At 42.5% G+C, this 21488-nt stretch overlaps 1 protein-coding gene across 5 annotated transcripts in view; it reads left to right on the forward strand.

Annotated features, from left to right (window-relative positions):
- Positions 1–21488, forward strand: part of LOC307145276 (NACHT, LRR and PYD domains-containing protein 3-like) — a 66611-nt gene that overhangs the window by 5770 nt on the left and 39353 nt on the right. For 3 of the 5 annotated variants that reach the window (XR_013818931.1, XR_013818932.1, XM_079848262.1), the window contains exons 4-8: positions 5965–6090; positions 6351–6446; positions 6643–8367; positions 9628–9699; positions 10140–10313. Coding sequence is in view for 3 of the 5 variants with exons in the window: in XM_079848262.1 (XP_079704388.1) it covers positions 5965–6090; positions 6351–6446; positions 6643–8367; positions 9628–9699; positions 10140–10313 (2193 nt within the window). In the remaining 2 variants the exon portion in view is untranslated. The remainder of the gene's footprint in view (positions 1–5964; positions 6091–6350; positions 6447–6642; positions 8368–9627; positions 9700–10139; positions 10314–21488) is intronic. The other 2 variants (XM_079848264.1, XM_079848263.1) reach the window with 2 other exon arrangements.

Raw genomic sequence — 21488 nt, forward strand, 5'->3', positions numbered from 1 at the left:
GAGTCATTCGGCCCGAACTCAAGACATGCAGGGCTAACAGATAGCGCGTGCAAATCACCCACTCGTTTGACTGAAGACAGAGCTATCAGAAAAACGGTTTTAAGCGACAGATACTTTAGATCCGCGGATTCAAGCGGTTCAAAGGGAAAAGCCTCTAGGGCCGCTAGGACCAAGGACAGATCCCACGAGGGAACCGAGGGGGGCCGCGGGGGATTCATCCGTCTAGCTCCTCTGAGGAAGCGGATAATGAGCTCATTCCTTCCCATTGCCCGGCCGCGCGTCGTCTCAGCGAACGCTGCAATAGCGGCCACATATACTTTGAGCGTGGAAGGGGATCTGCCCTTTTCCAACAGCTCTTGTAAGAAGGAGAGCACCCGCGGGACCCCGCATGCGCGCGGATCCAAGTTTTTAGTAGCGCACCATTTAGAAAACACCGACCATTTAGACGCGTAGAGCCGTCTCGTGGAGGGGGCTCTCGACTGTGTGATCGTGTTCACGACCCCTTCTGACAGGTCAACGGGTATCCGTTGATCACCCATGCATGCAGCGACCAGCGCTCTGGATGGGGATGCCAGATCGATCCACCGGCTTGGGAGAGGAGATCCTTTCTCACCGGGATCGGCCATGGGGGTGAGTGCGACAGCCTCACTAGCTCTGGGTACCAAGTTTGGTTTTCCCATCGCGGGGCTATAAGCAGCACTGAGTGGTGCGTTTCTCTGATCCTCGAAATGACCTGTGGCAACAGGGAGATCGGAGGAAAAGCATACAGCGGGAGGCTGGGCCATGTCTGGGACAGCGCGTCCTCGCTCTTCGAATAAAACTTCGGGCATTGAGCATTGTCTTTCGACGCAAAGAGGTCGATTTACGCTCTGCCGAATAGGCGCCAGAGAAACTGGACTGTCTGGGGGTGCAGAGACCATTCTCCCGGGGGAATGTTGTCCCTGGACAGTCTGTCTGGACCGACATTCAGGTGGCCCGGCACGTGCGCGGCTCTCAGCGAGCGCAGCGAGCGGTAAGCCCACACGAGAAGGCGTTCTGTCAGCCTGCACAGATTCCTGGATCTGACACCGCCCTGTCGGTTCACATAGGATACCACGGACGTGTTGTCCGAGCGGACTAGCACATGGTGATCCCGTATGAATGGGAGGAAGCGCCTGAGCGCGTTCTCGACCGCTATCATCTCCAAACAGTTTATGTGGAGGCATTTTTCCCGGTCTGACCACAGGCCAAAAGCCGGTTTGCCCTCGAACAGAGCGCCCCAGCCTGAGGTGGAAGCGTCCGTCGAGATAACTTTGCGGTGTGAGATAGCTCCCATTGTCACTCCCCGCTGGTACCAGTCGGCCGCTAACCAGGGCTTCAGAGCTGAAACGCAGCTCTGAGTCACTCTGATGCGGATACCGCCGGAAGCCCATGCTCTGTGAGGCACTCGGGCATTCAGCCAGCGTTGTAGCGGGCGCATTCGTAAAAGACCCAGCCGAAGCACTGCTGCGGCTGAGGCCATACAACCTAGTAACCTCTGAAATGTTTTGAGAGGTACGGTGCTGCCCGGCCGGAGGGACGCGGCCAGGCGTCGAATGCAGTGCGCGCGCTGTGTCGACAGGCGGGCCGTGTACTGGTATACCTGACCGTCGAAGGCGAATCTCAAGAATGGCCTGTGACGGGGTATTATCAGGATCTGAAAAGCACGCGTCTTTTAGATCGAGAGATATAAACCAGTCCCTCAGGCGAATTTGCGCGAGAATTTGTCTGGTTGTGAGCATTTTGAACGGTCTTCTCATAAGAGCCTTGTTCAAACGTCTCAGATCCAAAATTGGTCTGAGAGCTCCGTCCTTCTTGGGAACGAGGAAATAACGGCTGTAAAAGCCCGACTCGCTCATGGAAGGGGAAACCGGTTCTATAGCCCTTTTGCACAGAAGTGTAGCTATTTCTGCTCGAAGTAGATGTGCTACTTCCCCATTCACTCTGGTCTCGATACGCGCTTTAAAGCGCGGAGGGCGGCGAGCGAACTGCAGAGTATAGCCCTGTTTTACTGTGCTTAGCACCCGTTCTGATGCGCCTGGAATAGTTTCCCACGCTTTTGCGTGTGCAGCCAGGGGCAGAATGGCCTCCGGGCTCCGATCGCCGCGCATCGCGGGCTCGAGAGCTCGAAACGGAGGGGCGGGCGCGGCGCGCGCGCTCTTGGTGCTTAGATACGGCGGATCGCACGCAGCGATAGCTGGCCGTTTTACACACAGTGTCCCGGTGGCTTTAGACGGGGAACATAAAGTGTGAGGCGCGACGCGCGATGGCGGCGTCGGGGGCGAAAATGTTCGTTAGTATGTGTGAGCGCTCGAGGGCGGGCACAGGACTTACATTCAGGGGCGGGCGCGGCGCGCGCGCTCTTGGTGGTTAGATACGGCGGATCGCACGTAGCGATAGCTGGCCGTTTTACACACAGTGTCCCGGTGGCTTTGGACGGGGAACATATAGTGTGAGGCGCGACGCGCGATGTCGGCGTCGGGGCGAAAATGTAGTTAGTATGTGTGAGCGCTCGAGGGCGGGCACAGGACTTACATTTAAAACATGACCGGTCGTGCGAGGCCGTGTGACAGAGCGGGCAGTGAGTAGGTGTGGGCACGGAGAAGTGGACACGTGACCTACTTTTAACACTAAAGCGGCTTTTGCCTGCTTCATGAGAGTGGGCTCTGTGAGAGACACGGGATGTATAGTGCTTGTGTACAGGGGTGAGCACAGAACGTGGGCACATTCACTGTACTAGAAACACATACGGCGTCAGCCGTGCAACCAGACATATGCTCTTTTGAAATTTTTCTGGGTTGCCGTGAGAACGGCGGATGCGCGCAGGCGAGCGGGTAGATACCGGCTCGTTGACTGCGGGGTAAACAACTGCAGTAGCCGTGGCAACGGGGACTGACAGCGTTAAGCTTCGACGGTGGTCCAGCCGCAGGGCTGCGGGATTTAACCGTCTTTTCTTCTCTCGTGTTTAGACGCTCAAAAATACTCGAGCACCCTGAGAAGGTGTGGTGCGAGAGGCGGGTTCGCTTTCTGTAAGTAAGAAAGACTGGCCGCGAGCTCGGAGAAGCAAGCAGCATAAATTTTTATCTTCCCCGCGAGCTGGGATCGAACGCGGATCTCTCGCATGAAAGCGTATGATTCTGCCACTGAGCCACAGGGGAAAACACATAAGCTTTCAGTTAGCGCGAGCATATAAAAAGCGACCTCATGTGTCGCGTCGGCGTTTGTTTGCAGGCGTGCGTGTGTTTAAAACAGGCTCGTTTACTGCAATAGTAATATTTCCAGTCGCCTGAACTTAAGAGGGGACTGAGAAATGTGTGAGGATTGGCGGTTGTCCAGCCGTAGCGAGACTAACACACTCTCTTCTCTTTTCGCCGGCGAGTGAGGCGCGCACGCTGAACGCTGCTCGTGACCGTCCGCTTTGTCATCCCTTGAACGGCGCAATCTGCGCGGCCCAACGAGGGAGAGAGCGGGCTTGTTTTCTGTATGTAAGAAAAACTGGCCGCGAGCTCGGAGAAGCGAACAGCATAAACTTTAACTGCCGCGAGAGCGGGGATCGAACCCCGGTCTCCAGCTTGACAGTCTAGGATTCCGCCACTGAGCCACAGGGGAGAATACATTAGTACTCGGTTAGCGTCATCATGTCTTGTGACGGCGTTTGCTTGCAGGCGAGCGTGTATTTATAACAGGCTCGTATACTGCAATAGTAACAATTCCAGTCGCCTGAACTTAAGAGGGGACTGAGAAATGTGTGAGAATGGAGGTTATAGTCCAGGCCACGGCGGGACGAAAACACTCTGTTCCCCTTTCACCGGTGAGTGACGCGCGAGGACGGAGTAGCTTTCTTGTAACGTAAAGAGAGCTCCAAGACCGTCCGCTCCTGCCATCCCTTGTGAGCGGCGCAGTTTGCGCGGCTCGAACAGAGGGAGAGGAAACTCGCTCCGAGACCGTCCGCTCCTGCCATCCCTCGTGAGCGGCTCAGTTTGCGCGGCTCGAACAGAGGGAGAGGAAACTCGCTCCGAGACCGTCCGCTCCTGCCATCCCTCGTGAGCGGCTCAGTTTGCGCGGCTCGAACAGAGGGAGAGGAAACTCGCTCCGAGACCGTCCGCTTCTGCCATCCCTTGTGAGCGGCGTAGTTGCACGGCTCGAACAGAGGGAGAGTACGGGTATCTATCACATTCGCCTCATCTCCTGACGCGGCGGCGGCGCGGGCAGAGCCGGCGGTTGAGCGGCCGGGAGGGAGAGGGCGAGAGAGAGCTCGAGGGAGAGGTTCCGGCGAGCTCCTCAGTCACAACAGTCTCCGGTGGTCGCTGCGAGCGGCGCTTCTTATTGCGCGGCCCGGCAGGGACAGGCGGAGCGACAGCTTGGTCGAAAGCTTCAAGTCGAGCCCGCAGGGTCGACATTGAAAGCTCTTCGCACTCGGAGAGTGCGGTGGCGGCGTGCCCGCGGCCCAGGTGGAGAGCGCAGAGAGGTGGCGGTCTCCGTTGCTGAGCGGGGCGCGGCACGAGCCGCAAAAACGAGGCGTTTTTACAAAAACGCCTCGTGCTCTTTTAGAGTACACACAGAAACAGTAATAATGTAAAGGATATGTCGCCGGATAGCGTAGCAGGCACGGATGGCTGAAGGCGGCGAAGACGGCCGGCTTCTTCAGGCGCTGTCCTAAGCTTGCTGGTCGCTGGTTTCAACGGCGGCGGCTCTCAAGATCCAGCGATGCGAAGAGCGTCGCTGAAGACAAGAAAATCAGAATTTTAGCCTATGAGCGCTGAATATATACACGCTGGCCACACCCATTCTGACGGTTAGAAGGGTGCGGAGGGCGCGAAGCGCCCTCATTGGTTGCCGCGTTCAGAGCGCTCACCGATAGGCTTAAGCAGTTGCCGCCGAGCAGCCAATGAGCACGCTTATACAGCCTGCCTAGGTCTGTCGGCTGCTGCACTGCGTTGACAATGTATACAAAATTAAGGATAATTTTTTGGCTTCAGATCTCGAAGAAAGAAGACTTTCCCGATGCGTAAGCTAACCTTACGCAATACGAGAGACCTCTCGTAAGAGAACTGTATCGCACGCGTGCTACAGTGGGACATTTATTCATCGCACAGACCAATCTTTCCGTAACTGTACAGCCCTGCAATGAGTATCACAATGTGTTCTTTTGAAAATTATGTATTGAATGATTATTAGCGTTGAATGTAAACTCCTCTTAGGAATTTCACCATTCAATGGGAATTTATCTGAGCATATTCTTAAATCAGGAAATCTATTCAGTGATTGGTCCATGCCTATGTCATCATCCAAAATCCCGTTTGTGGCACAGCAAAGTGTTGTGAATCATCTCTAAGACTGACACTTAAGATTTAGTCCTACACTTCACTTAAATTACGACTGAGATGCTTGATAACTAACTTCTAAGCACAGCTTTGAGCCAAGAGTTGTTTTACTCTTAAGTCCATTCTTAGCAGTGTTCTTGTGAGTAATTCTCAGAGGCTTGATAAATACGGGTTCAGATTTGTTGAAAGCTTCACGGTGTCTGGTCAGAACAGTGATGTTTCACAGCAAGAGTAGCGTTACTAGAGTACAGTAAGGTGGTTTATCTTTAAAGCTCAGCTAAACATTGGTCTCTTTAGTCGGTTGAGCCTTCGTCCTCCATTGTGCCTTTGAGAAGAGTCATGTGATCATGGTTGATGTTCATCTGAGTTGAATCATTCTATAATTCTATAGTTGATTTCAGTTTGTTTGCTTTGAATTCCTAATTCCTAATATTACCGGTTTTCTCAGTCGCTTTGGTACAATTGTTGAATCATGCTTAACATTTTTAAACCAGTGAGTTAATTTCTCAAAAAAATTGTAATCAAAGTTTGAAACAGTGCAAAACAGTTACAGACATTAAAGCAAAAGTACACAACATTTATGTGATCTTTTATAAGTCTGTATTCTTTATATTTTACTTAGTTTTAAACCCAGTTCAGTCCAGCAGAAGAGCTCAAACCCAGAGTCCAGCTGTGTGTCTATGAAGAGTAACTGGTCTATGGATCCGCCAATAAACTTTAAGAGTGGAGACAAACGGCCTGATCTCAGGTATGTAATTTCTATAAAAGATGTGCTTATTGTATTTTATTTGTATGAAATTGTTATTAATATACAGCAGTTTAATGAGTTACAATCTTGCTGGTTTCGGTCTATTAATGGTCATCATTGTGCTCTTGTGTAAAGCTCTATGTGTTGTATTGTTAATACATTCACACACTGTAAAAGCTGTTGGTCTGTTACTTAGTTAATGACACAATTACATCAATATCAGTGTGTCTGATTCTTTACCCTCTTCATTCTGATTTAAGGTCAACTCTTCCATCCAGACCAGTTAAAAACAAAACTGTGTACAAGCCTGTGATTCAACCACAAGACTTTAATGAAAGCATGTTTCCTGGTTTCAGGTAAAATTCAGGACTTTGTTGTTGTTGTTGTTTAATTTTAGGTGCTGCAATTCACATCACACATCACTCACACACATGATTAATGATTTACACATTTCAGAAACCGAATGATGTTCTGTGTCCCATAAATAGTTTTGTAATTTATGGCTATTTACTTCTCTGACTTGTGTAATAATGTGGTATTTTAATCTTACAGCCATGACTCTAATCCTGCTGAAGTCCTCAACACATTGAGATCAAATCTGAGACAGAAGTTTGAGTGTTTGTATGAGGGAATATCAAAGCAGGGAAACCCAACACTCCTGAATGAGATCTACACAGAGCTCTACATCACAGAGAGTGGAAGTGGAGAGATCAATAATGAGCATGAGGTCAGACAGATCGAGACACAGTCCAGGAGAGCAGAAACAGAGGACACACCGATCAAATGCAGTGACATCTTTAGACCTTTACCTGGACAAGACAAACCCATCAGAACTGTGCTGACAAAGGGAGTCGCTGGCATTGGGAAAACAGTCTCTGTGCAGAAGCTCATCCTGGACTGGGCTGAAGGGAAAGAGAATCAGGACGTCCAGCTCATATTTCCACTCGCTTTCAGAGAGCTCAACTTGATGAAGGACAAAACACTCAGTCTTTCAGATCTTCTTCATCTCTTTTTCCCCGAAACTAAAGAAATGGACATATCCAGTGATGAGTATAAAGTGTTGTTCATCTTTGATGGTCTGGATGAGTGTCGTCTGTCTCTGAACTTTAAGAGCGATGTGAGGTTGTGTGATATATCTGAATCAGCCTCAGTGGACGAGCTGCTGACGAACCTCATTGAGGGGAATCTGCTTCCCTCGTCTCTCATCTGGATCACCTCCAGACCAGCAGCAGCGGATCTCGTCCCCTCTGAGTGTGTCCATCGAGTGACAGAGGTACGAGGCTTCAGTGACACACAGAAGCAGGAATACTTCAGGAAGAGAATCAGTGATCAGAGTCTGGCCGACAGGATCATCTCACACCTGGAGTCCTCAAGGAGCCTCTTTATTATGTGCCACATCCCAGTGTTCTGCTGGATCTCAGCCACTGTTCTAGAGGAGATGTTGAGTGAAGCAGAGAGAGGAGAGATTCCCAAGACTCTCACTCAGATGTACACACACTTCCTGCTCATTCAGACCAACATCAAACATGAGAAGGACTATGAGAAGAAAGTGAAAGATGAAGACATGATTGTCAAACTGGGGAAACTGGCTTATCGGCAGCTTGTGAAAGGCAACCTGATCTTCTATGAGGAAGACCTGAGCGAGTGTGGCATTGATGAGGCAGAAGCATCAGTTTACTCAGGATTGTGCACTCAGATCTTCAGAGAGGAGTTGGGCTTGTGTCAGGGGAAAGTCTTCAGCTTTGTTCATCTGAGCATTCAGGAACATCTAGCAGCTCTATATGTGCATCTCTCCTTTATCAACAATAACATCAATGTGTTTGACCAGATTACCAAACCAACTAATGGAGGCAGAGTTTCCCTATCGGATCTCCATCAGAGAGCTGTGGATGAGGCTTTACACAGTAAAAATGGGCATCTGGACCTTTTCCTTCGTTTCCTTCTGGGTCTGTCAGTGGAGTCTAACCAGAGTCTCTTACAAGAACTGAAGACACAGACAGCAAACAGCTCTCACAACAATAAGAGAACAGCTGACTATATTAAAGAAAAGATCAGTGAGAATCCCTCTCCAGATAAATACATCAATCTGTTTCACTGTCTGAATGAACTGGGTGATCTTTCTCTAGTGAACAAAGCTAAACCTCATACGTCTGGAGGATTACGGGCTGTGAAACTCTCCTCGTCTCAGTGGTCAGCTTTAGTGTTTGTGTTGTTGTCCTCAGAGAAGACACTGCAGGAGTTTGACCTGAGGAGCTTAATTGGAGACATAACTGATCGGTAAGTAACACTGAGTGCAATCATTACAGTCTAAAACATTATGAACAAAGAGAAACTCAGAGATCAGAGGTGTTTAAATCACGAGGCACAGACTGATTTCTGGGATATTGTAGATCATTTGCGTGTGTTCCTCAAACTGTGGCTGTGTCCTAGTAAGACTGCATATCTCGACTGCCACGTCATCAAGCGCTTCTGAAGGCCGTCTCAGTTTGAAGGATGTTTTGAAGACAGACTTCATTTTGTGTCTTTAATTCAGCTCATTTTGAAGGATGCATCAAGTATATCCTTCGTGTTCTTCAATGTCCCACAATCCTTTGCACACATTCTAATTAATGTAAAAGAACTGATGGAAAACGAGTCGGCACTGAGTTTATCTGAGTTCATTATGAAATGTAAGACACAGATAATGTATTAAGAGATGAAGGCATACATGTTATCTTTTGTTTCTGTGTAAATGAATCACTGAACACTAAACTGACAATAATGTAAGACACTGGGAGACACAGACGGCTGCCATTCACTGTATTGCCTTCATAAAAAAGCCAGTTAATATAAAGATATTTAATAGGAAGTATTTTTCCTAAATAAAGTTTTAATATTATTATTATACAAGAGAAGTATTAAGAAAATAAATTCGATTAATGTCTCATCATCATTTTTCTTTATCACCAGTTGCTGGCAAAATGATGGACAATGATTCACATTTTGTGCGCATCATTTCCTGTGACAATAAAACTAAGTAAATTATTAAATGAACAAGTATGTAAATAAACAAGTAACAAGCAAACAAACTCGTGTGCTTAATTTCTACTAATAAATTTGCTGATGCAGGTACAAAAATACTTTTTTCTTGACCCCCCCCCCCCCCCCCCCCGCCCAACTCGGTAGTTAAATGTCTCCATAGCATATAACCATAGCAACGGACAGGACAAACAAACCTGATGTGTCATAATAGTGTTGTAGTGTAAATGCAGACTAATAGCCCTGCCACAGCAACACTAACGAGAAGAAGAAAAAACTAATCAGTGACGGCTGAATACGAGGCTTCTACAGTTATAGATATAAAACCACTTTTTCACAGGTCCTTTATAAAGCAGTGTTTCATTAAAACAATTTTTTGAGGGTACTTAGGAAGGTATAATGTATTATTTACTTATGATATGAATTATTATTATTATTATTATTATTATTATTATTATTATTATTATTGTTAGCATTAATAATTAACTTTAACTTTAAATAATTTTTATTTTCAATTAGTGCCACACAGAACACAGGAGATGAAGTTCTCCAGAAGCTGATGCCTGTGGTTACAGCAACTAGATGCGCTTGGTAAGTAACACTGAGAACAAGCATCACTGTTAAAACATTATAACAGTTCTTACTTAAACATTATAAATTAATGGTTTAACAAAAAATATGAGTCACACTTCAGCTCTTACCTATCTGACCTGATCTGTGATCTACTTAACCATTTTTTATGATATATGTGTGAGAAATTTATATTCAAATATGTGCATTTGTAATGTATTCATATAAACATTTATATTTAATGTATGTAATGTATTCAATGTATTCCATTTGATCAGTTTTATATAATCTTTCTCCCTCACATAGAGACATAATCTCTTATACTAACAGTTAAATTTACTGATATATTGAATTCATTGTTTAAAAAAAGAGATATTGCACAAATTATGAACACAATCAAGAAAAGCTAAGATTTCTCTTTTGATCTGAGAGAGTGAAGAGTGTGTCATTGTTCTCTACAGGTTGTATAGTTGTGGTGTGACAGATAAAGGTTGTGCTGCTCTGGCTTCAGCTCTGAGATCAAACCCCTCACACCTGAGAGATCTGTATCTGTCTGATAATAATCTAGGAGACTCAGGAGTGAAGCTGTTCTCTGCTGGACTGGTGAATCCTCACTGTAAACTGGAGACACTGTGGTAAGATCATACGTTACTCTCATATGAAACTGTCACTAGGGGCGTTTCCATTACAGATTTGCGCAAAACTTTTGCGTTTTTTTTCTTCTTCTAAATGTCGACAAAAAGCTGTTGCGAAATGACGGCGTTTCCATTAACCGATGTTATGCGACTAAAACTTCATTTTTCCTCTTGCGATCAGTAAAATCATTCCAAAAATCATGTTAACGGACGTTGGTAGGATTATGTATATCCCAGCCACTGCACTGGCCATTATTATTAATGGAAGGAGATGTGTGTGTGTTTCCAAGCATTAATGTAAGGAACGACCCTTATTATACTTGTGAGCGGCACATATGAGGAGTTTCTGGGTGTTTCTCCCTCAGTTCAGCTTCAAGGTCTTGATTGTGGCATTTATTTGAGGTTTAGAATCCATTATTCCTGTAATTATTTTGCCTGATATGAATTTAATAAAGAACTCTGTCTCGTATTCTGTCCAAACACACTGCGTCGTCTACATCAGGTGACTGTAAATGCGCAAAAACTGTTTCCATTGCAGTTTCGCGAAATATTTCTTTTTTGAATGGACTGAAAAACCTCCTCATGTGAGCGTAAAAACTTTTCTTCCATAAATGGTAGTTTTTGCGAAATTGACGTGTTTCCATTGGGCGTATTTTCAATTCGCAATTTCAATTTGCACAATTTGAAGGGTAATGGAAACGCGGCTACTGTGAATTCATAAAGTATAATCAAAATGTAATCAAATGCAGGGAAATAACTATTTCATTAATTACAAGCAAAGCTATTAAAACAACATGATCAAATTCAGCAAATTATTTTTACACACACACACACACGTTGGGTTTACATGTTTTATGGGGACTTTCCATAGAAATAATGATTTTTATACTCTACATACTTTATTTTTACGTCTGTTCATATGATGTAAGAGAATTCATATTTGTAAAGCGTTTGCTCTATTTATCAAAACGACTCCATCTACACCTGGTCACATAAATGTGTTTTTGCAAAACGGATTTAAATCCGATCTTCAATTCCCGTGCTATATGCAGATTTAATGGAGGGCACGTCACCGAAAGCAACAGATATGAGCTGCATTTTATTGATCATCAGCTAAAATGTCTGAATCAAAGACCGCAATAAGAGAGAGCAGCAACAGCCCTGGAAGATCATTTCATTTCTTTACTTTTAATGATGATGATTGTGTGTTAAGCGTCTGCGACTTACTTTCACTTTGTCTGCGATAGTTTGAACGTTGTCTTGATGAACAGATGCTCAGCTGCTCGTCTGCGGTGATGCGTGTTGCAGTAGCGGCGTCATATCTGGCTATAACATGACATATAGCCTATCACACGCTCTCACAAGCTTATTTTTTAGCATTTCTGGGAGGAGTAAAATTTCCATATATGGTTTCAACAACCAGATGCATTTACACTTGTCCAGTTTGGTCTGAAATGCGGCCCAGACCTCCTCCTGAAGGGGTTTGAGCGATCGGATTCAAATCCGTCTCGAATGCGTTTCGGAGGGCATTTACACCTGGTCTTTTCACAGAAAACGCATGAAGTGGCCAGGTGTAAACAGCCCCTAAATCATCCACGATCAAAAATCGTGATATCGCATAAGCACAAGTATAAAACGACTGTTGTCATGTCTGAAAACAAACACAAGTAACGGAGTTTACAAAACTGTATCGCACGCGTAATACAGTGGTACATTTATTCATCGCACAGACCAATCTTTGTGTAGATATATGTCGCACTGTACAGCCCTGTACAGGACCCTTTTAATGAGCGTTTGGTGTAGGTCTACTAGACATAGAGATATCTGAACATCTTTGCCAAGTGCAAACCAGTACAGAAGTAGCCTAATCAATAATTAAAGTGCTAGCTGAGAAACTGAAGTGGATATGGAGAAAAGGTTCTTTATATGCCATTGCCTACATTTTAAACGGATGTCTGCCAATAGGCCTAAAACATTACATATATGCAGGGATGCACATAAGTGGTGCGCAGGTGCGCATGCGCTACCCAATTAAACAATGCGTACCAGATGAATTGCCGCAACCCTCATTTGCGTACCTAAGATTTGGGGATAGATAGGTGCGCAATCTGTGGTGTTGGATAGGCCTCAGAACTAGAGATGCGCGGATGGGCTATTTCATCCGCAACCGCATCGCAAAACTCATCATCCGTCCGCCATCCATCCGCATCAACGTTTTTGACCAATTTTCAAAACCGCACCCGCCCGCCATCCACTGATTGGGCAATGGAAGGCGCTGCTGATGACAGCCGCAAGACTAGAAAACTCTCTTACCTCAGAATATCAGCAGTGAACTCCGTCTCCGATCGGTGCACATGGACAAAAATAAATAATTTAAATAAATAAATAGCCTAAATTAAACGAACTTCGGCAAACCTGACCGTACAATATTTTCATTGTAGCCTAATAGAAAACGCATTTTGGCACATAATTTAGGATTTTTCGTTGGTGCGCCATCAGCTAGCCTATGCCTACAAAAGACAGATGAAATTTAATATTAATAATTGATCCATGTCGGTATACACAGCCTAATATTTTACACTTAGGCTATAATTAAAAAATAGCCTAAACAATCAAGATAGCCTATTTACTTTTTTATTTATTAAAACCAGGAAATAGGTTAATGAAACATGGATTAAAATTAAGATACAATTAATACAAAACGAAATTCGCTTTAAAGAAAGGCTTTGTGCTTTCTGTTTGAGGTCTCTGTAAAAGTTTGAAAGTCTTTTAGTGCCGTGGCGCTTTCAGAGTGGTCGCGTCCGTAATGGAGAACTGTCACTCACGTAAGATTTCGAGATTTCCTCATAAATGACAAAATACTTAAAAAAAAAAAGACAAACCATCAATTTAAAAAATATATATATATATAAAAAGGATGGATTTATAGCGTTTTGGGGGAAAAATGGATGGATGACCTTCTATTGCCTTTGTTTTTAATTCTCGTTTTTTGAGTTTGTCACGTAAAATTACCTCCTTCGCCGGCGTTGCCATCTCTGATAATAACAAGCAGTCTGCATAGACTCGACTAGGCCATATTAGCCTACTGCCTGATAAAAATTTGACTATTTTAAAGTGTGCTTGATTTTTTTTATTTTTTTTTATTATTTTTTATTTTTTATTTGGATGTAGGTATAGTCAGATAACAATATTTAACAATATATTATGCATCCCTCTAATTTGTTCCTCCCGTGAGGTGGGTTAAGGAAAAAATGCATTTGAAAATGTGAGGACCAAGCAACAACCCCAGGTTCTCCCCTGAGAACAAGACCAAAAATGTTATGTGCACCCCTGCATATATGGTTATTGTGACAGAGACTGGGACTCCAGGTTAATAAGATTCTGACTGAGTAGCAAGATATGAAAATAGGGGGGAAATAGAAATTTCCGCGTGCTAGAAATAGAACCGCAACCGACGCCTATTTTTCACGCGACACGCAAGAGTGTTGGAAGTTTTCAGACAAAATAGAAGGCGCAAATACATATTAATAAATTACATTTTGATGAACGAAATATTCTGTAGCCCATTTTGCCGTCAATACTGCCGACGTTGTCTTTGCTGTATCAGGCTATATATATTATGTTTAACATCCAAATGTAGATGGTCTGTCGGCGCACAGAGCCACGCAGTCGCAGACAGCACGTGAAGTTCGTGAACACCGAATTCCCTTTTCTTTCTTATCTATTTGTGTTTGAACAGACATGTGCACGAAAAAATAAGCCAGTGTCCGTCTCAACGAGTTTCCCCGTAAACGCAGTCACAATAAAACGGATGCGTGTCATTACCGGTATTAGATACGTGCATTCGTCTTAAAGGGACAGCACCCAATATACCTGCAGCTGTTTGTGGCACCAAAGTTAATCAAACAACAAAAGAGAAAGAGAAAAATCACGTTTTGTCAAAAGATAAACTGTATTAATACTTAATACAGTTAATTTACCTGAAAAACATAAAGCACTGCTTTATTTCTCGTGTATTTGTGTTTTATTGTATTTATATTTGTATTTTGTTTATTAGTTTCTATGCAGATGCACTAGGCCTACCCTACACAATTACCCCAATCATCCTAGAATTATTAATTCTTTACAAAAAGAGCTATTCAAATCATCAGGTGAAATTGTTTTCAGGAAGTAGCAGTAAAGCAAGAAGAAGAAGTGCAAGATAGTTTTTCTAAATTTCATTTGACTCTATGTGCCTATAGGGGTGGATTGGGCATGGTGGCAATGTAGTATCTGGATATTTGCCGCGGGACGAGGGCTTCGATTACCTCTCTCTTTTTTGACCATACATGTGTTGGTACACCCCTGGCTATAAAAGTTATAGAAATGACAAATTCAATGTGCATTGTATTAAACAAATCTCTATTGATATGCAAATAGACAATAGACATCCAGCAAAAGAAAAATGGCAAGTGATGTATGCCCTCAAATCTGTAGATGTGCATGGATTTGTCCTGAATCCCTTCAAGATCTCGGGAGCAACTAGAGTATACACACCTTCTGTATAGTGTAACGTGTCATAACGTAATTGTGTGTAGGACAGTGAGAGAGTGAGTGAGAAATTTATAGTGAATGTATCTAAACATTTCTACTGTTAAAGGGAATATACAGATTGTGTTGAATGATCTGGTAGGACTTTAACTGTCTGCTGTAAAATCCTCCAGTTTCCCCCTGATATGTAGTGAGAGCCGGCATGGGCCGCTGACAGATGACAGTCGCTCGTCCCTCTTTCTCTCTCCTCTGTCTTGCTCTGCCACACACACTCCCTCTCTTCTTCTCACAGCCGCACACACACATTTAAGAGGATTTTTCAGAATGATTGTGAGGTAGACTTGAGCTGAAAGAGGGGTTTTATGACTCTTTATTGTTCATTATAACCTCTTCTTTTACAATTTTTCTATATTTTATGTGATATATAGTTTTAATTTGTTATATCAGCTTTGATCACTGAAAAAAATGTGTTGGATCAAAGTAAAAACATGACTTCAACTTATTATAAGTAATCGATTTACTTTTTCTCAAGTGAGTTTGAACAAATCAAATTTCTATGGTCAGTTGAAACTAAAAATATTCTTTGAACCAAAGATGTTTTTTACATGATTAAATCACAAATTATCAAATTTTTTTTTTGATCAACTTAATTTAAAAAAAATCAAAAATCCAAATAACTACAAACAACCACACACACTGTGGTTTCCTCAGGAACAGACTGAAGACTCGATTATAGCACAAACTCAAGCTTTAATAATAGTACTCTGGAACAAGCTGACAGGGAAAACACACATAAACACAACGGAGATCGGACAAAGACTGAAGGAAAGGGAGCATCTTATATAGCAGACAGAAACGAGATTATTAATCATACACCGCTGGGACAAATGAACTCAATGATAGTAACCATAGAAACAAAGGAGTGGCGGGAAAAGAAAAGGAAAACAGGAACCAATCAAAACACAAACTGAAAGTCCAAACATGAACGGACACGTTATCTACAACTACACGTGACAGTACCCCCCCTCCCGAAGACGCTTAACGTGTAATTAAACGCAATGTGTTCGTAATCTGGGCTCGTCTGCTATTCTGTAGGCTGCATATGCTTTATTAATAAGGTGTGCACAGAATTTGATCTTTTAACATGACTGTCTTAGTACATTAAGCCACGTGACGCCGCGTTTTTCACGTTATAAGCGTTAATGTCCTGTATTGGGGGCTGCTACTATTTGCTTCAGCTTTTCAAACGTAGAAGTATGATAAAGACATGATAAAGACATGATAGGCTATATACGTTTTATGTGGATAAAGGCATATTTTGTACATGACTACACATGTCCTTAAAAGGCCTAGAAAATATATAGATTTAACGGCATAACATCTCATTATTATGACAAAAGATGTTGTTAAAATTACATAACATCTCTTTATTACGTCATAATTGAGTGGATAAAATAATATGTATGTGGCAGCAATACACCACAGTACAAACTGCCTTGAGATCAGGCTGAACTATTAGGCCGACACTTCTGAATACACAATACAAACACAAACACATAAATATGCTGTTTAAAGCTCTTCCAGTTGTGGTTCAGGATCAGGGTGGACACACTGGAGTGTAGAAGCTAAAAACTGCAGTGTAATGCCACAAAACACACACACACACACACACACACACACACACACACACACACACACACACACACACCTGTAGTATAAATGTATGGCCACTTTCAAAAAATAAAAGCTTTGACATGACCATTTTGTCGTATTTTTGTGTTAATGGAATTAAACTAAAACCTTTTTATTTCTATTTATTTGATGTTTTGTTGGGAAAATAAATATTAGACAGATTCTTCTAAAAAATGCTGAAATATATTTCACTAAAATATTAAATCATTTACTAGATTAATCTACAAATTAAACTCACTCATACTGTCATAAATGACTAAAACATCATCCGAATTTGACAAATAATCGATTTTCTTGTCCCTAATAGTCAACATAATGTAGGGAAACTGTAAATGAACTGCAGCAGTGCTAAACTTGCATCATAAAACTACAACACTCGAACTATAAATGTATGAATTAAACTCACTGAGACTGTCGACAGTTTCTTTTCCATGCATCATTTTATTATATCCATGTTTGTGGTTAGTTACAGTCAAATCATATAAAACAGTGAAATCGCCCTCGAACTCTTTTGTCTCCTGCACTCGAGACGGTGACGGGAGCTGAGCTCCACTGCTTCTTTCCTATTGGTTGTCGCTCACGAAAATCGCTTCTCATTTGCACTAAGTTGAAATTTCTCAACTGTGATGTAGATTACCTAGATATTATACTTTTTTAAAATGAGACTATAAATCGAGGGGATGGAGGCCTACAAAACCTCTCAGCCCTATATACGTTTTATGTGGATAAAGGCATATTTTGTACATGACTACACATGTCCTTAAAAGGCCTAGAAAATATATAGATTTAACGGCATAACATAACCCGGGGCCTAACATTAGGTTAAGGCGGCTCTGTATATATACACACACATTACAGCCTAAACACAAATAGCAAGAGTATTACATCTAGCATTCAAGTCAAGTCACCTTTATTTATATAGCGCTTTTTATAATACAGATTATTTCAAGGCAGCTTTACAGAGATAACAGGAAAATAACGCAAAAAAGTTTGCTTCTCCTGTACAGCAGATCTAGAAGAAAATAGTGTCATAGTCCAGCTTAAACGTACAGTATGTAATTTTTTCTCCACTAGGGGTCGCTAAGTTCTCTACAATAACAAAGGCGTAGTTTGATGACGCAACATTTGCTAAGAATTATGTATCTTGTTGTCAACGTCAAGCCAACCGATCTAATAATGTTTATGGATGACTGAATACATCAATGCTTTTATCATGACTGTGATATGAAGCAGTTCGGGATTGCTAAGAGACAGCTATCAGCTCCACACGCGACGCGAGGATATAAAAGGAATATGGACATTTCATTCTACAGAACTACACGCGAGTGCAGAATTACAACTCACAGGTCAGTTTATTAGACAAATTAAACTTGTGAGGTAACGCAGCGCTGTTTCACTTGGTCTAACATTACACTAGCACACTAAACTGCATTTAAATGTGTTGGAAATTATGTTATTCTGTGTTAGTCTGTCTGTATGAGACTAGCAGTAAGCTAGATCAACATTAGAATAACATACAGATCATATTCTAACATTTTATCATTGTTGAACTATATAACATTGATTAGTTTTATGTAAATGTGCTCACCTGTTTAATAAAGTACATGTAGGAGCGGTCGAAGTCTCGGACGTGGAGCTCTCGGCATCTCGAAAACACCGCGCTGATATTGATTCTCGTTTTAGTTCTCATTTTTTATCCAAAGTCTGCTTGCCATGGTCCATAATGTTTGAACGAAACAACAACAGCGTGCAAATAGACATTGCGAACTACACAGTTGTCTGCGTCTGTCGCTTTGGTTACTATCAGAGGGCTCTGCTCATAGCTCTGGTTACCATAGAGACAGAGCGTATTTAGGCCACGCCCACACCGAGGGGGAAAACAATCAAACCGTCTCCATTGACTTTGCATTGCGCGAGACTGCCTCCTTGTCATTTCTTGCTTCTAACAAAAGACAGAAAAATGCCTAAAAGCTGCTATGTGACAAGGTGTACAGCAAACAAGCTAAAAACCCCATAAATAAGTTTTTATTAGCTCTCGACCCCCAAAAACGAGTGTTTAGGACATAAAAGTGGATACAGGCAGTTGAGACAGAGCGTCACGTGTCTCATTACTCTGACGCCGCCTTCACACTGGCAGTTGAAATCAGCTCCGATACGGCTACGAAACGACCGGAAGTCGTTCATTTCCTATGGAGATTCGCAAACCGCATGCGAATGGGTCCGAAGCGGGTCCGAACGAATGCGGTGCGAAAAAAATCGTGTCCGTTGGTCATCCGGATGCGTTCAAAAAATTGAACTCTTGCGAAAAGCTACGGACGGTTCCTATCCGACAATTCCAGCGGAAGTTAGCATTGCTATGGTACTGATAAACAAACCTGAATTCTTAACTTTTAATAAAATAAATAATGATTTTATAACGATAAGTTGTCATGTCATTTTTTTTATTTTCATGATTTTCTAACGTTATTAGGGCAGTTAATACAATTAAAAGCCCTATATACCACTATATCACATTAGCCGACCTGACATGTCAACGTCCTGGGGAACTTTCCTCCACGCAGCAGCCTGTCTCTATAACCCCCTCATCAGAGAGATCAAACAGTACAGTACATTCTGACACTGACTAAATCAACCGTTAATCTCTCCGCCATTTTTGTTCTACTCGCTTCCGAAGCTTTTCAACGGTGTAGTACAACGTCCGCTGGGGGCGTATTGCGTATTACGGAGCTGATTTCAACTGCCAGTGTGAAGGCGGCGTGACAACTAACGTACGCCCGCTGGAGTAGACCGTAATCGGCAACACAGGATAGTTTATCTTACAGAAATATAATATATAAAACTGACATTTGGATACTTGACTCACCAGTGACCAAATGTTAAACTTACTGCAGACGTAGTGTATTTTTAGTGCATACTGAGTGTCAGGATCCCACAATTTACCCATTCGTTCCAGCCTGTATCCACTTTTATGTCCTCAAACGCTTGTTTTTTGGGGTCGACAGTTTATGAAAACTTATTTCTGGGTTTTTTAGCTTGTTTGCTGTACACCTTGTCACATAGCAGCTTTTAGGCATTTTTCTGTCTTTTGTTAGAAGCAAGAAATGACAAGGAGGCAGCCTCGCGCAATGCAAAGTCAATGGAGACGGTTTGATTGTTTTCCCCCTTGGTGGGCGTGGTCTTCAGATTATGACGCGTTGCACTCTGTCTCTATGGCAGTACGAGCGGAAACCAGAGACAACGCGGATATGACGCCATTGACTGCGACAAAACGGAAATAAAGAAACGTGCCGTGTCTTCGAATTAAATTTAAATTTCTCCTGGTTTGAAAGTTGTTGGAAACAGTCAGGATAATGTAAGTACACAACTAAAAAAAAATATATAACATAGATATAGTGATTTTTGCTATTTTTTAAAGCAAAAAAATTACATATTATGGCTTTAAATAAGTTTATTTTTGTTGTAAATAAGTTATTAATTTAGTTCATTTATAGACAGTGCTATGCATAAGTTTAGACACCCATGCTAAAGTTGACTAAAAAGAGGAATAAAAAATCATCTTTTGTAAATTAAATAATCCCTATGGATGAGTGGCGCTCCTAGCATTTGCCTATTCCTCCTATGCCGCGGGCCGGCCCTGGGTTATCCACTTACTGACCCTTAAACACACCCGTCTGTCACACAACCTGCTTTCTGGAATAACCCCCTGGTTTTCTCCTTGTCTTGCGCTCTGGATTTGTTTGTTAGTTTGGACTGATTTTCTGACCTCTGACCTTCTGCCTGTTTTAATGGAATATGACTTTGGATTGTCTCTCAATAAACTGTGTTTGGTTCCTCAGGCGTTGTGCTCAGTGCTGTCCGCAACCAAATCACAACACACACACACTGCCGTTCAACAGTTCTGGATCGGTAAGATTTATAATGTTTTTAAAAGAAGTCTCTTCTGCTCACCAAGGCTGCATTTATTTGATTAAAAATACAAAAGAACCGTAATGTTATTAAATATTATCACAATTTAAGATAACTGTTTTTTTATTTGAATATATTTTAAAATGTAATTTATTCCTGTGATCAAAGCTGAATCTCAGCATCATTACTCCAGTCTTCAGTGTCACATGATCCTTCAGAAATCATTCTGATATGATGATTTGATGCTCAAGAAACATTCATTATTACTATTATTATCAATGTTGAAAACAGTCGTGTACAATTTTCTTTCAGGATTCTTTGATGAATAGAAAGTTACACTTTACTATATATTCACTTAGAAAAGAGCTGTTTTACATTGGAATAATATTTCACAATATTACTGTTATTTTGAATGAAATAAATGCAGCAGAAGAGACTTCTTTTTAAAACCTTAAAGATATTAGCGATCCCGCACGTTTGGCTGGTAGTGTATCTGCATGTATTGCTCTGGAATCATCATTCGTCTCCACAACTGCATAATTACACCAGTTGTCTGTAATATATGATGGTATTGTATTATACAATAAGCGAGTACATCATGAATGCCTTTTTTCATTGTCCTATCCTGAATCACTACGGTAAGCCTGACTACTTTACACCGGTCGGGTCGCACCGTGGCGGAGTAACGTTAGCCCAGCGCCTGCAGGACTCACCGCGTCAGAGACATAAACAGAGAGAAGTTTATTCACTGATAGAGCGCTGATTCATCCAGTAGTGAAACAAGTGAAGTCTTTATGAATCAATCATTCAAACCCATTTTAGAAATAGTATATTTCACCTGTCTGGATCTTACATGTGTGTTCAAGCATATTCTAGCCTTTCTGAGAGGGTGTTCTCCACTGCTGGAGACACTGTAAGCTATAGGAGAGTCCCAAATTCTCCAAGAGGATGCAGAAATGTTTATTTTCCTTCAGAAAAATTATTTTTGCAAAAGTTGCTAATTTGTTGACATTACCAGTCTGTTAAACTCATTTGACAAGTATAAGA

The sequence above is a fragment of the Squalius cephalus genome, assembly GCF_949319135.1.
Source record: "Squalius cephalus genome assembly, chromosome: 18".
NCBI lineage: Eukaryota > Metazoa > Chordata > Actinopteri > Cypriniformes > Leuciscidae > Squalius > Squalius cephalus.